General features: G+C 45.7%; 1 protein-coding gene across 1 annotated transcript in view; it reads right to left on the bottom strand.

The window, feature by feature from the left end:
- Positions 1–1,103: 1,103 nt before the first annotated feature.
- The window catches only part of LOC119454176 (uncharacterized), a 28,979-nt gene continuing 14,417 nt past the window's right edge, over positions 1,104–15,665 (bottom strand). Inside the window, exons 3-5 of the mRNA XM_037716168.2 lie at positions 12,250–12,343; positions 5,823–6,067; positions 1,104–1,568 (exon numbers count right to left, since the gene is read on the bottom strand). Of these exons, the coding sequence (XP_037572096.2) occupies positions 1,199–1,568; positions 5,823–6,067; positions 12,250–12,343 (709 nt within the window). The 3' untranslated portion in view covers positions 1,104–1,198. The remainder of the gene's footprint in view (positions 1,569–5,822; positions 6,068–12,249; positions 12,344–15,665) is intronic.

Here is a 15,665-nt window from a genome sequence, read left to right as displayed (position 1 = left end):
GCAGGCTTTCTGAACTTTGCTCGTGGCAATGCGGGCCAAGATATGCCGACATGGTATTACCGTATTTAACACCGTAATGTCGTCAAAACTGTCTTATGCGTAGGCATAAAAAGTAATCGCTATATTTATAGTGTTAGCCTTATAAGATTTGATCAATAACTTTATTTTTGAACTGCCTTTTCACGAAATATTACGTTTTAGCTATGTCTTCAGTACCAGAGAAAAACTACAAGTCGCAACCGTGCTGTATTTTATCTAAACACCAAAACAACAGGTGTGTGTTGGTACTAAGGGCACATGAATAAGCTACTTCGTTTAAAATCTGGGTGGACCCCTTGTTCTGAATTAAAGCACAACTTTCAAGGCTCGCCAGTGCAATGCGCGCCGCTATAGAATGAGGTCTACGAACATAGATGGGTGCACTGAGGTTTGTTTGTGACGCGATGTTGTGGCGAATGTTCTTACTGCACTTTATTTGTATTGTGTTCTCAGTATATGTGACGTCATAGCAATGTGATGTGAGCTAGCGCAGTGTACTTGGCGCAACAAGCCTCCAACAGCGAATGCAGATATTTTGCCGCCGAGAAGTTGGCCCCGCGAAATGTAGACGGCGTCGCCGTGGCTCCAAAAGCCGTCATTGCAGGACCTATGGGCTTCTATGGCACATTCGCTGCCACTGCCTACATATACCTTGGAACCACATCAGAAGATACAAAACACGTAACACGAAAGACGCCAGCACGTCACGTTCCAGCGTCCTTTCTGTTCTGCCGTCTTTTCGGCATTCTTGTTGGCGTTCAGTTATTTTGAAAATGACTCATTCCCACAAGGGCGATTGTCCACAGAAATGAAAAAGTAAATTAGCATCTACAAATAATATTTTTCTTTGGTTTATTATTTTTATTTTGTTCTGTGTTATAGGCTCTATGAAAAATGCACGTACTTAAAAAGATGACCTCATCAATACATATCCGGAAAAGATAGCCGGCATCCTAACGCGATTCTTTTACCGAACAATCATGGAAGAAAAAAAAGTTATCAGGTGCTCGTACGTTACAAAATATAAACCTGCACGATAGAACAGCTCAAGAACGGGGCGGGAATGACAAATTTTTAATAATTATCAGCGCGATTGAGCAGCCGGGTCAGCGAACCGTGTATTAAGTCAGAAGGAGCGCTGGCACTTCGTGCACTGTCGTCACACGCGAGTGCTACCCACGCAAGCATTTCTGCAAGCCTCCAGAGTGCTGAAGCGGTTCTTGCCCGTGAGGCACAGATGGCGGGCAAGGTTCTTGGCCGTCGCTTTCAAACATCGCTCAGCCGCACCCGACGCAGCCATGTTGGCGAAGTACGGCTGTTTCAGTCTGTCCAGTGAGCAGCCCTCCTGCCTCGGGACTCCACAGCCGCTGGTGCGTGAACTGCGCTCCTGGCAGGAGCGCCCGCACTCTTCGGACGAGGCAAACAAATTGGCCCCGCTGTCATTGGCGGCTGGGCAGAGGCCGCCGGGAAAGTCCCACGGTCGACACAGGTCGCCGTTGAAGAACCAGAGCGGGCCCGAGATGTCCTCACTGCAGTCGGGTTAAAGAGAAAGTTGACGCCCATATTTGACGCACCTGCCGCTTTTTATGTTCTAAATTGTGGCTCACTTGGTCTACCACCAAGTGAGCCAAGGCTACAACTGAGCGAGGACAAACTCCATAGTTCAAAGGCTCTTTCCTTGCTGAAGAAGTTATAAAAGTGAATAAGCTATTTTTAAGGCGATACTAGTGCATGGTTACGCTGAAGAGGAACCTGCTTAGCAATGTTATTTAGGTATGCTAGTGCTCCTTTACACGCGTACATATGACCCGGGGCCATATAGTGAAAATGAAGCTGCTCACATTTATGTCTACTTGTCCTTCAAGCGTGCTTTTTTCTTAGAAAACTTACACATTGCATGGTTTCCATGCACTTGCTTTTGCTTTTGAATATTGCTTGAAATTTGCTTTTGATTATTGCCAAAATATCGCAACTTCTTTTGTAAGCAGCACGGCAACTACACGCCCAAGGAAGCTAAATTTTGGATAAATTAGAGTTCAAGGAATTTTCATTTAGGACGCAATATTTCATTCATGTACCTTTATTAATTTTCTTAATAATGCGACCGAAATAAAGCAATATTTATATTTCTGGTCTTACTTTTGTCCATTTTTACGGGAAGGTACTAAAGGTACGAAGCTGCGGTTTAAAACTAATAAAGGTACATGAATGAAATTTTGCGTCCTAAATGGAAATTCCTTGAACTCTAAGTTATCCAACATTTAGCTCCCTTGAGCGTGTAGTTGCCGGGCTGCTTAAAACAGAAGTTGCGATATTTTGACAAGCTTCAAAAGCAAATTATCCAAAAAGTAAAAGTTCAACATTATTTTGCTGCGTCTAGGCAATAGATAAGTACGTCCTAAAGCTACAGAGCAAGCCGCAATCCAGTAAATTCGGTAGTTTCTTCCAAATATGGTAACAACTGAGACACAGTTCGCAAAAACTATGTACCTCATGCTTGTTCTTGAACATTTATTTCTAAATCACATTAATCAATTTCTTTATATTATATAGAGTTGGAATCTAAAAGAATTAAACTTTTTATGGTATATACGAAAACTTTGTATCCTAAGTAGAAGAGCAGCCACGGTTGCTCCAAAAGTACGGAAAACGGGGGGATCATGCCGCTGGAGTGGGACCGCCACCTTAAAGCAAGGAAAAATGCATTCCAATTGGTGCTCCTCGAAGTGATACTATGACAAGGTATGGTTACACTAAATAGAACAGCGATCCACAAAGGTTATTGGTGCCAGTGCGTGCCTGTTGCAGCAATTAGCAATTAAGAAGGTGTGGAAGTTGAAGCTGCGATCAAGATATTAATAGGCACTTTAGATAGCCGAAGCCGACAGCCACAACTCTTTTACGAACAGTTGGCCCCGCTGACTACTCTTCAAATCACCTTCAGTTCTCCTTCACGAAAAGGTGCGAGTGACCGTTGTCGTGCCGTTTGCTGTGTCACTGAAACCAGTTCTTTCTTGACACTTCTTCGCGAGTCTGATTCAATGATAACGCTATGCATACTACCAATATGAACTCAAATAATTGGTGGCGTAAGTTACGGTGTCGTTTGAGACGCATACAGTAGTTCTTCATAAATTTAAAGACATTTTCCGCTGTTGCCCGTTTATATACTATTCTACTTTGATGCTTTTCTGTCTACGTAAAGCAGTTAAAGGTGTATAGATGGGGTTTTGCGCAAACATGATAAAATATTTGCGTGGAAATGCAATAGATCACTTCGATGGTAATCAATGCCAACGCCACTGAGGGCTTGCTCTTTTAACAAAACATGCAGTGGCTATGTTGTGTTCAACACGATATAAACAAAATATTAGAGTAGAACGTAGGTAAAGCACAAAAAAATCTTTTTTATATAAAAAACGGCGGATTTATTTAACATCATGCTGCCGAAAGCTAAACAGTTGAGGCAGTGGTTAATATTACAAATACAGAAACGAGCGCATCTCGGCCGTTTTGTTAGCGTTGCGATCACACATGCGACTGCTGCACCGGGTACCTCGGTCGAACACCATTTCATAATGTTTTTCCTGGATTTATTTTTTGCTTTTCATTTCCTTTTTGCATCCACTGAAGAGCACATATAAAAATAGCGGTATTAGCATAGTGAAAATACAGTGCCATAAACGTACTTACACGCATCACCTGTCGGTGCTATGACTGGCTGGCAAGCTGAAGTGAGGGCGCGCTGCCCACTGGTAATTGCCTTTATTATGCCTAAGTGGCGAAAACTGTTTCGTAATGTCAGAGAAACTCCCGCAAGAAAAAAAGAAAAAGAAAAAAAGATGAACAGAAAAAAAATCGAACCTTCAATTGAACGATGGCAGTCAGAGACGTTACCGCTACGCAAGCGCGGAAGATTGCCGATTGGCACTTTTAATTGCTATATTGTAGCGAGAGCTACATTGTCCGTATTCTCGCCGTTTCGCCGTGGCCGGTGGCCGCACCGCGAGCTCAGCCGTTGCCTAGCAACCGCCGCAGCTGGCAGCACCGCTCGCCGCGCCATCTGGCATGACGTCAGAGGAGGAGCCGGTGAAACCGCGTTGCAACAACAGAGGAGGAGCCGGCGTTGCATGGCATATATAGAAGGGGCGGCTCGGTGGGATTCGTCGGCCAATGGGGAAAGTGAGTCGGATAGACTGAAAGAAGCCAGGCTTCGTCGTAGGAATGAAACCAAAAGGAGGCAGCGAGCCGAGGAGACGGAGGAAGAACGAGCCGCACGCCTCGAGAAACGTCGTAAGTACGAAGCGGCCAGGCGAGTGGATTCAGATGAAGATAGCACCTGAAACGTGTTCAAGTCACTGGACGACAATCTCTTATCCTCCCGCCTCGCCGACCATCGGGCCATATTTGTGGCAATTGAGAAAGAACAAGATGAAGACTTCCAAAATAAGTGCGGTACACTTTAATAATGTATAGTCCTTAATGTAACCGTAACACGACAAGTAACAAGCAAACCTAAATACTCAGACGTACGAAGCAAAATGATAAAGATGTAACCGCAGAGAGAACCAAGCTAAACAATAAGATTAACCGAACCTCTCGGTACGCACACCCAAGCATAACTGAGTTAAGCCACAGCCAATTTTTTAACCTCTGCCACAAACACTGTTCGGGCGTTTGCCGCATTATGTCTGCTCATTTAAGCGTTTTGAACGCCGATTCTTGTGCTCCTAACATACATTCTGGGTGAACATTTTCTCCTGTGACGTACTTAGCGCCTTGAGTCACTTCTAAACGCCCTTGTCGTTAGAATAGCGATTCGCGCTAGCACTGATTGCCGTCGATGTGGGCTACGGCTCGTACATTGTGCCGCTTGTTTACGCAGGATTCCACGAAGTAGATTTGACGACGGAAAGATATGCACGCATGATAAGCAGCTTTGTACGTATTCTAACGTATTCTGTAGGTAACGCGAAGGTTCACGGAAAGCGGTTGCGGAACAACTTTTTCCTTATGCATCCGCCGTATCCTTGAGATGACAAACTGGATTGCTCGCGCGTACACCCGCCGTGGCTTTAGACACTTCGTTAATAAAAACGCATGTAATGAGATTATAAAAAAGTCACACGCCCGCGCGGCATACACAACACAGTCACAGTGTAAGCTGGAGGAGCGGCTCAAGAGCAGCTCCAATTTGGGCACCACGCCCAACAGGGTCTTCGCGGCAGTCTGTTCGCCTCGTTTTGACGAGAACGATCTGAACTGTCCGCCCAGCGTCGACGGTGAGCTGAGGCTTGTATGGGCTGAGCCCGATCAAGCCTTACAACTGCAACTTACATGTCGGGTACGCCGCGTTTGCAAGCACCTTAACTAGATGGCGCCACCACACTGGCGGAGGCTCGGCAGCTCGGGAGCGCGTTGATTGCACGCCTCGTCTAAATCGCATATCGTCGTCTGCGCCAGCGAACGCTGCGTTTGCAGGCATCTTACCTAGATGCCGCCATACTGGGGGAGGTTCGAGTCGTCTCCCCCTGCATGCTTGCATTAAGGGTATTTTGCGCGGCCCGATAGCGAGCGCTTGCATGGCTCAGTGGTGGAGTGTCCGGCTCCCACGCAGCGGGCGTGGGTTCGATCCTGGCGGGAATCGGGTACTTCTTTCGCGTTTCCGGCGATAGCGGTAACGCGGCCGCCGGCGGCGGCATCATCGCGACCCGAAACGGCTATTGGAATGAGCCCATGACAGCTTACGCTGTAATAAAGCAAGAGTGGTGAGACCATATTACCTCTTGCATTCAGTGAACAGAACTTCCTCGCGGCATTTTGGCTCCACGGTGTTCGCATTGGCACCGCAGGCGGCGTCGCAGCTGGCCAGCGACGTGAACTTGTTGGCTCCTCGGTTACACAGCGCGGCCGCTTCCTGGTCAGCTACCGGGATGCATGCTCCTTGAGATGCATCGAAGTAGAACTCATGCTCCGGTGAGTGGCAGAAGGCGAAGGAGAAAGCCCCGCAAAGCTTCTCTCTCTTACCCTGCCATTGACAAACGAGAGTCACTATGTATTCACTCGGTTTATCACATTTACAGTGGCTATATCATTTCATGGCAGTATTTTTTATGTTGAAAGTACACGTGTCCAAGAAAAATATCTGCATCCGAGGGAGGCAGATAATTAGACGACTAGATTACAAACATGGGGGTATATATAGTCGATTGCATTTGCGCAAGTTGGAGGCAATTGGACATCTCCGGGCCGAGGTGCACTTAATAAAGCGGATGAGAAACAAATATTTCACCTTACGCTACATGCCGTTCCCACCACCGCTAATGTGATTTTCAATATACCGCATGTATTCGCGAAAGGGCTGCACTCATGTAAGCAACGCAGCCCCTAACTTGGCGCCTCCGAATTTGATAAAAACTACTGCGTGTCACGTAAGGCGCGCCACAATTTTCGCAGCTAGGAGATGGAAGAGCTGCCTCCATGGTTAAATTGCAATTATCATTCTTAGCTTATTTCAGCCACTTTGTATCTATGTATTTGCAATAGCCTCTTTACAGCTGTGCTAACTTTAAAATTATCTTTAAATTTTATCCCGCACTGGGCCGATTCGAACCCGCATCACGTGGGATACTCGAACGCAGCACCCTCACTAACGCTTTAGCGCTTTTGTCACCAATGCCCGCGGGCAGTGACGGAATAATCTTAGTATTCGCACATGCAATGGCACGCCACCGGCGCAATCTCAGAAGCCAGGCAAAAATTTGGAGGATGCTTAAGCTTCGCCTTTTGAGTGGACCACGCTAACATTCAAAGATCCCTGACGGCTTCTCACGCTTCCCAGCAAATGCAGCTTATGTAACCGTAATGTTTACTGGGAAAACTGGCGGCGAACGGTATGCACGAAGGCAAGCTTTCTGGTAGAAACGTGGTCTCTTGCGTGGGCCGATCCCGGAGATGTGCACAGCCGCGCCAGAAAAAAATACATAATTTTCAGGTTTATGTTAATGTTTCGCACTTTTAATATTTCAGATGGAGTAGATTTAACATAAAATGCATGCGATGTGGGTGTTTTGTTTCATGACACTTGTTTGTGGGCTGTCACTGGCAAAATTCTGAGGAATAACTTTGTCAAGAATGTAAGACAAGGTATCGGCAACGTTACTGTTAGAATGGTGTGGCAATATAACCCGCGTATACCGTATGTCACATAGCAAGGCGTGGTATATACATATACCTAAATATATGCGGCAATGTTCGGCCACGGGACGCCAACGCCGGCAACTAGGCCGGACGCCGACACCGGATCTGCTGCCGCACAGGGCCGTTGACGTTGTCGCGTTAAAGGAGGAGAACTTCGCGGACCCGCCGCCATAATGCACAGCGTCTTCAGAGGGAAGCGCGAGAGAGGAGCCCCGCGCTGCCGCGCACAGCTCGTACGGGACGTGTTTCGGTGACGGTTATGGTGTGACAACACATTGCTTGAATTTGATCGCAATAGCCTGAACAGCCCTGGCCACGTAGGATTTCCCGAATTTTTTACGCGCGGAGCAGACTGTTGTGCGCCAGCTGCGAGATCTTCCCTTTTTCCTGACGTTTATTTTTTGTCGGCGCCGTGTGACATTTGAGTTTTAGCAGCGTCGTGTTTCCGTATGATAAGTACGGTAAGGCCATACCTGCCAAACAGTGCGCGTGCGCGTACTTTACATTACGGGAAGACATTCCGTATACGGTATACTGGGCGATGCGGAGTCTATATATACCGCACACGGCAACGTGCGCATTGAGTATTGCGAGCTGATCCGGGCGAAGCCAAACAGCAGCAAGAAAATTGCGTCGGCCAGAGCCTCGCGGGCGGTTTTTCCCAAGGGACGAGTAAATTTAAGTCCCCTGCCACGATCTGACGAAGTGGCACTGTACACACACACACACACACACACACACACATATATATATATATATATATATATATATATATATATATATATATATATAAAGTTGCATGTCTTGTTGGACAAAGTTTCAGAAGATGGCGCTGCCGGCATTGTTACTGCATACCACGTTTACCGTAACCCGGGACTTCCATCAACAGTAATACGGGCATAGACAAACAAAAGCTATCTAAAATTTGCATGAATGAATATTTCCAACTTGGCACGTAGGTGTTTTCCTCCACAATACCTGAATATTAGCCACTATCAACATTATCACGTTGCGGTACGCATCGAGCAAACACTCGTAGCCAAAGATTTCACGCTCATCGCGGTACGGTAGTACGGAATGGCAATACTGTACCGCATACCGCACTCACCGTCCGGTAAGAGGACACTGTTAAAACTCTCTATTGTTTTCTTTTACAGGTAACAGATGACTGCATAGCACGACTGCCTGCGATGAAGCAAGAACGGCAAACCGAATATTATGCAGCCGAGTTGCGGAGTGACAATTCCGGAGTTGGAATGATTCTGGGATCATTCCACATTTTTCGACAATCGGAATGGAATTGCAATAGAATGACAGCACCATTCTGACAGATGGAATCGCAATGAAATGGAAGTCCGAGTCAGAGATTTTGAAATGGTGTTTGAATGTTCCCCGTTAATGGGCCAGTAAAGGTGAAACAAAAAAAAAAAAGGCTGCAGGCTACAGTAACTCTGTCAGCGAGGAACTTACCCACTGCTACAGCATCATTCTCCTTGATGACCACCATCCTAATTTTGCTTGCCTGCTTTTTCCTCAATTTATTGTGCTCACTCACTAGGGGGACACAATGCACGATGAATCTGCACTTTTCGTTACTCGCATGAATAATATTAGCAGAGGTGGGAGAATGTCAATTTTTTCCACTATCAATTGAATGCGAATAGTGATTTTCGAGTATCGAATAGTCCAACGCAGACGCGTATATTACGGTATAATTAGGTACCACGCCTGTACTGTCCAGTGCAAAAAAGACAGTCAACTATATGAGATACATTGAATCAGTTTTAAACGCTAAATCGCTAATTTTTGAAGAAAAGTCAGCACAAATATCCTCTCAAACGCTTTTACTGTCTGGTTGCAAACAAACTCTCGACTAATGATTGGCAGGTGTATGACAATCTTTCCAAGAAATGCCAAATACATGGCTGCTGAAGAAAAAAAGGGTGCGACGTTGTGTAAAAAAAAAGCGTTGTGGAAGGACGTGTGTGCCGTGAAAAATTGTACATGGGTCCGTTGAAAAGAAAATACGTATCACTGATTCTACGTAAAAAATCTGCGACATCACTAGACAGCCTGAACCCTACATGACAAAACACAAGTGAAACTCGCAAGTGGTCATGAAGGCTTCTGTCGCAAGACCTAAAACAAGACTAGCATTGCCCATTTTGTTTCTGCATTGCTGTGAAAGATTTTGTGGTTGTTTCACTTGTGATAAGTTGCGATACTTGTTTAGCAGACAGAGAATAGAAACCAAACTTTAACAGTCGGTTGTTTCAAAGTATTTGTAATTTTTTTATTGTTTTAATATCCCAACTAGTTCCTCTTCGAATACGAATATGAATAGCTAGCGTGAAATATTTCATTCGTAGTCCAAACTTTGAATATTTGCCCACTCCTGTTCGTTATAGAGATTACATTCAAGCATGATCTGAAGACATGATTGGCCACAAAGCAAGTTTGTTCTTGTGCGAAAAATGGAAATAGTATTAGTTCTTACGTTGCTAAGACTTCAAAAATATGTTGTAGTGGTTTTGTCGCTAGGCATTGCAGGTGAAAGCAGTAATTACTTAGAGTAGGCCTTCAATTTACTGGAATTGCAGGAATTGAATGGGCCAGCGGAACCACTCCAGGAGTGTATATAGTCTCACGATTCGAGGAGTTGAAGGGATAAAGGGAGAGTAATAACGGGGATGTCCCTTCTCTGGAATCGAGTGGGAATGGTATGGACAGCTCCACTCCTCCTGCTTGTTACGCAGCGTTCAAGCTTTCATTTATGCGTATGACGAAGGTAGGAATTGAGGGGACCAGTGATGGCACTGCGAAGCTGTGCAACACTTTGTGTCAGACATGTAATTGTAATATATATCATTAAATGATGTCAAAAGTGTGCCGCATCTACATGACCTCATCTGAGAATCAGTGCATATAGCACTAACCCACTAGAGTTATCGAAATACACAATCCGAGAGCTTTTGGTTTCACATACGGGCAGCCCACAGCTACCTATGTGCAAAGTGGTTCGCCTGGAGGTATATTCTGTAAGTGTCCACCTAGTGAACTGCCCATTTCAGCTGCTCATAAACGGCTGATTGGCTTGGTTGGGTATCGGTAAGAAGGAAACAGGCGCCCTAATCTAGTCTTCTTCTCACTGACATAGCTCCAGGTAATCAAACGGTGGCTGAAATGCAGTCCACCAGGTGTACTCTTACTCAATACCCCCGGTGGTGTGCTCTCTGCTGCCGAGGGTGTACACTCCCCACCCTCAAATTATAATATTCGTCAACTCTTCACAGCATGCATAAATAGGGCGCGGTTAAATGAAAATACATCTGGGCCCGAATTCACAAAAACTTCTTATGCTAGACTTTTTCGTAAGAAATAATCTTAGCCAATCCGGATGCAAGGCATCATTAGCGAAGGCGGCCAGACAGCGGCAAAGCGAACTTACGAAATCAAAGCGTTGAGAATCTATCCCCTAGTTCTCTCTACACCGTCGGCAGGAACGAAGAAATCAGGCGAACAGCCTCCACAGTGGTCGCTGCGCCGGCTGCCCATCTGAGAAACCAATCACCTCATATTGTGTCTTTCGATCACTCTAGTGATTTATCAATGCAACGCGTCGATTCTCCGATGAGGTCACTTGGATGAGGCGCACTTTAGACATCACTTGCTAAATTTCTTGTGCAACCTGTGATCAATAAATTCAATGAATTAATTGCTGGCGTACGATGTGGTTATTTGACGAAGCCGGAGGTCTGTCGGTCATTGTTCGCGAAACCGTGTAGTTGTCCAGACGTGCACTTGTTCATATGCGCAGTAACGTGTAGGGCAGCAACGCTGGCACAAGTGAAATGGAGTGGCGCACGAATGGGAAATTCGGCCTCAAACTTGGGAGAACATTGAAAACGTTCACGAGATGCTGCGCCAGGTGAATAAAAACAGGGCTTTACCGAAAAAGTGTGTGAACAAACAGTAGAATTGCTGCCACAACGGTCGGAACAGCGTAAGAGACGTGCAACGGACAGGTAGGCCCATCACGTACTGCACGTCTTCATAGCTACACATCTGGACAACCACGTGCCTTCGGAAATGATAACTCGAGACCTCGGATTTCACTGACCTGACTGCCAACCAGTAGTATCAACTTCACCGCGCATCAGCTCTTCATTTACCGCATTTATTGATCGCAGTTTGTAATCAAGCCTCAGACACAAATGGTTGCCGAGTTACGTGACACCGTCACCGCAGCGACAAAAGTTGGTGCCCCAACCACGGAAATTAAAAAAGTAATAAGTAATAACGCGGCGGCGCGGTGTAGTGGCTGTAAAGGAACAGGCGGGCGGAACTCGCACATGCGCCGTTGGCTCAGCGCGGCTGTGTCGTGACACCATCAGTGGAAGGCGGGCTCGGGAATGTTCAGAGGGTCTTCACGGTAGCAGATCACAAAAGCTGATTGGAGATCTCTCTATTATTAACTGCTGTCCAACACAAAGCCAATGTACTCGAAGTTTAGTGCTCGGTATGTTCACTTTGTGTCTGTTCGTTTTCTTTCTCTCGAGGTGCAGCTAATTATCACGACAACAAGAGTAAAACCGCATTCCGTGGTAGGCAGTTCAAGTTCACAACAGTCGAGAATAAGCTTGTTTGCTATGTTACGCCCGTCAGAATGGACGACTAGGCATTGTGAACAATTTTTTTTATAGCTGAACTGAAATCTTAATAGAAAAAAGGCCTACTCGTGTTCTGGAAGCACCCTGCAAAAATCGCGTAAAAGTGATGCCTTTATAGGAGTATATGCGAGTATATTATGTGTATAAATTTTCACCGGGAAAAATTCAAATTGTATTTTCTAATTTTAAGCATGTTTTAAGATGCAATGCCCTGAGAAACGGGCATCGCCGTTGTTGTCCTCGCTTTATTTGAAATGTTATTATAGTAAGGCATCACGAATTATTGCTCATACAACCACGAAGATATATAGAAGAGCCAAAAAAGGTATTGCAAGCTCACCCGCCGCGAAGCCTGGAGAGGCATTTCCGCTGCCGTGCTGGTCACAGCCTCTGTCGTTTCGACTTCCTCTTTGGATGTCCTCTTGGTCACTTTGCTGACACATCCGAATGGGAAAGCATATTGGTGAAGGCGCCAGAAAGGATCAAATTACTAGTGAAATAACAAAATTGTAACCTGTGTATTGCAGTGTAGGCAATGTGCCGATATTATCGAAACAGCAAGCATGCAAACGTCAGCAAATCGCGCCAACCTAAAGTTGGCAGATGACATGCCAATCAGTAGCTACTGAGATTAATTACGTGTCAGCAACTTCTTAAATTTCAGCATTGCTACACAACTTTTATTGGTGCGGTGGTCTTATAGAGTTTTTTTGTAAGACTTAATTCCCTACTGCAAAACCCAGTATCCAGTGCCCATTGCTATGCCTAATTATGGGCCCAGTGTCGCGCGCTGGATACTGGGACGCTGGCAAGGCGCGGCATACTGGGAGGCGCTGGGCGCGGGGTGCTGGTGCGAACTGGAGCTCTAGAGCGAGAAATACGTGGTGCTTGGCTACCTTATATATTTTTTCGCATACAGAAAGAAACAGAGAACGTTGTAATGCAATAAAAAAAGAAAAAAAAGGAAAGCAAAAAAAAATTCGCGATGATTCGCACCTCCGCCCCACATATCACAACCGCAGTATCTTACCACTACGCCACGCTGATCCATGATTACCTGTTCATATTTTGCCATGTCAACGCACTGACACAGTTGCAGCTTTGCACAGACGTATCGCACAGACATGGTAGATGCGATATCGCATTCAACTAAAACTTACGCTTCTATCAGAACGAAAAAGTTGTTGTCCGTATTGCACAGTATGCCTGGAAGTGCTGCAACACTGATTTGCTTTTGCGATTGGTATATTAACAATGAAAAAAGCCTTAAATAAACCGCCGACCCGAAGTGTTGTACGGGCCGTTACTGCCAATTTTGACGGCCGTTTCTTATTCTTCGCGCAAAGGTAATGCAACATTTCCATAGCTCGACAATGCTTTTCAATCGACACCTATGTTTAGGCACATATCTCCGTAAGTGAAGCGGTCGGTTAATGCGGCTGACAGCCTTTGGCGACAGCACATATAGGTATGTTTATAACGTCATATCGGCGCTCATCGCTTGTTATGCTGACACTGTACACACGAAAGAATGGTCTGTTTAAAAACACCGATGGGAAAGGCGAACTACAGAGTGATTTATCCTCGTTAGACTTGTTGATTCCTCAGCCCAGACGGGCCCATAGAGTGTAGACGAACTCGGCGGGTACGTACGGTAGGCTTAACCTTCGGTTGAAGCGAACGATCTCGGTGTGGGTACCGGGCGGATGCGAAAATGTTTGTATTTAAGCTTGAGAACCTTTTAACTATTATTTTTAGTACAGCAGGCAAAGTGGAAGCACACGAATCACCGCAACTTTGTTGTCGGTGCGATAATATCAATCAGCGGCAGGCTTTCTGAGGTCCGTTCGAACGCGTCTGAACGGCTGCTCGGTTGAAATGTACAAAGAGAAAGTGATCTCAAGTCGCATATGCATGGGTTAGCATCACGCACCTTTATTCCAAGCTGCAACATCACCGACACGAAATAGGCATTTATGATCCCAACTAATAGCGCTATATTTAGGACAGGAGTCTCGTTTTTTGGACAGGAGATGCCCATAATATTGTATGAACCATTTAATATTCAACAGCGCCTATACTCCGGCAGTGCGGCACAAACGAAACCAGCGCAGTCTCCAGTACGAGCCAACGAACTCCAGCGCATGTACAGCGCACACCAGTGCGCCCCAGCGTCATAGCAGTGAAGCCAGCGTCTAGTCCAGTGTGACCCAGCACTTCTCCGGCGATCTCACCAGTGTTGCAGTGACTCCCAGTGACTCCCAGCGTGCGCCAGCGTCCCCAGTGCCACCCAGTGTCAAAAAACGCGCTGGTTTCACACTGGAAGGCACTGGAAGACGCTGGTTTTTGCAATAGGCTCATTAAACTTCAACTATTGTGGCATTCGAAATTTAAGTGATGTCCTTTTTTGCCGAATAGTTGTTCCATAGATGTCGATATTTCACGTTTTATGTGCAGGTGCGCCTATCGAAAAAAATTTCACCTAAACACGGTAGTAATTACGGCACGTTTCAAACTTAATACGAGTAATTTCATACTAAATATGACGTATGATGTGGCCTCGACTTTTAGCTAGCCTACGGCAGAGCTCTTTACGGAACGGGTGGAAAAATCGCTAAATCATTGTTTCAAGTAGTGACAAGTGCGCAATCCACACAGAAACAATTCTTTCACGAACGTTAGGAGATGAAATGTGTTCAGCCGACGTTTCCTAGCTCCTTCTATAAAACTGCGTAAGTTACAAAAGACGAGGAATGGCAGATCATAGCATGCACAACAAAGAAGATACGCGGTGCTGCTCCCACCACTACCAAGTTGTATTTTAATGCACTTAGCATTCTTGGGGTATTTCGCCCTAGTTTCAGTATCTATGTGCTGATTTAATCGTTTCCAACCAACTTGTGCTACCCACTATGCGACGCTAATTATGTGTCACTCGGTACATGCAACAAGCAGTGCGCAATTTTTCTATTAACCTCTTCGACGCCATCGTGCGTCACTGAGTGTGTGCCACTAGGTATGTCCCGGTCTCAAACGAATTTTTTGATGCCAACCTAGGTCATCGAATATGGCCCACTTGGTATGCTGCCGTCTTCATAATACTCGTCATGTAATGAAGAAGAGCGCAAGGAGAAGGCTATAGCCAGATCGTCTGTTCAATGCCTGCAGTTCAACCAGTGGGCCCGCCGGATCGCCAGTGCTTAGCACGAGTGTGAGCCGTTCGGGCAACCAGCTGTTCCTGCTCTGCGTCACCTGCCTTCTCGGTTACGAACAGACGCTACCATCTGAATTGTTCAGTACACCCCTTTACAATTGGTGGTGTGCACATTGTGGGTCAGTCATAACAAATAAAGCATATCATCACCAATTACATTCCCATTCCAAGATTGCTAATGGGATTAACCTGCCCGATCATCTCTATAGGGATAGACGTGCCCGCTATTTCTTCCACTTTCATTTCTCTTCCCTTCATTATTCCGACATTTCGATGCCTGAATTTCAATTAGGAAAGCAAGTTATTTCCGTTGTGCTCTCCTTTGATCCACGTTCTGTTGCCTTATTGTGGACGAAAATGACAAACATTAGGCCTCTTGGCATTTGTTCTTCTCGATCACCAGTGTTAAGATGAAATTTAAACAAACTCTTGCCAAGAGTATTTACAAAAAAGCAACTCGATGTTTCGGGGCCCGTGCGGGTCCCTTGTTCACACGAACAGCAAACGCAATAGCTCTTCTTGGTCACACAATGACAGCAAAC

This window comes from Dermacentor silvarum, chromosome 5, assembly GCF_013339745.2.
Source record: "Dermacentor silvarum isolate Dsil-2018 chromosome 5, BIME_Dsil_1.4, whole genome shotgun sequence".
NCBI classification, from domain to species: domain Eukaryota; kingdom Metazoa; phylum Arthropoda; class Arachnida; order Ixodida; family Ixodidae; genus Dermacentor; species Dermacentor silvarum.
The sequence above is the reverse complement of the archived record's forward strand: the minus strand, read 5'-3'. Positions and strand labels throughout refer to the sequence as shown.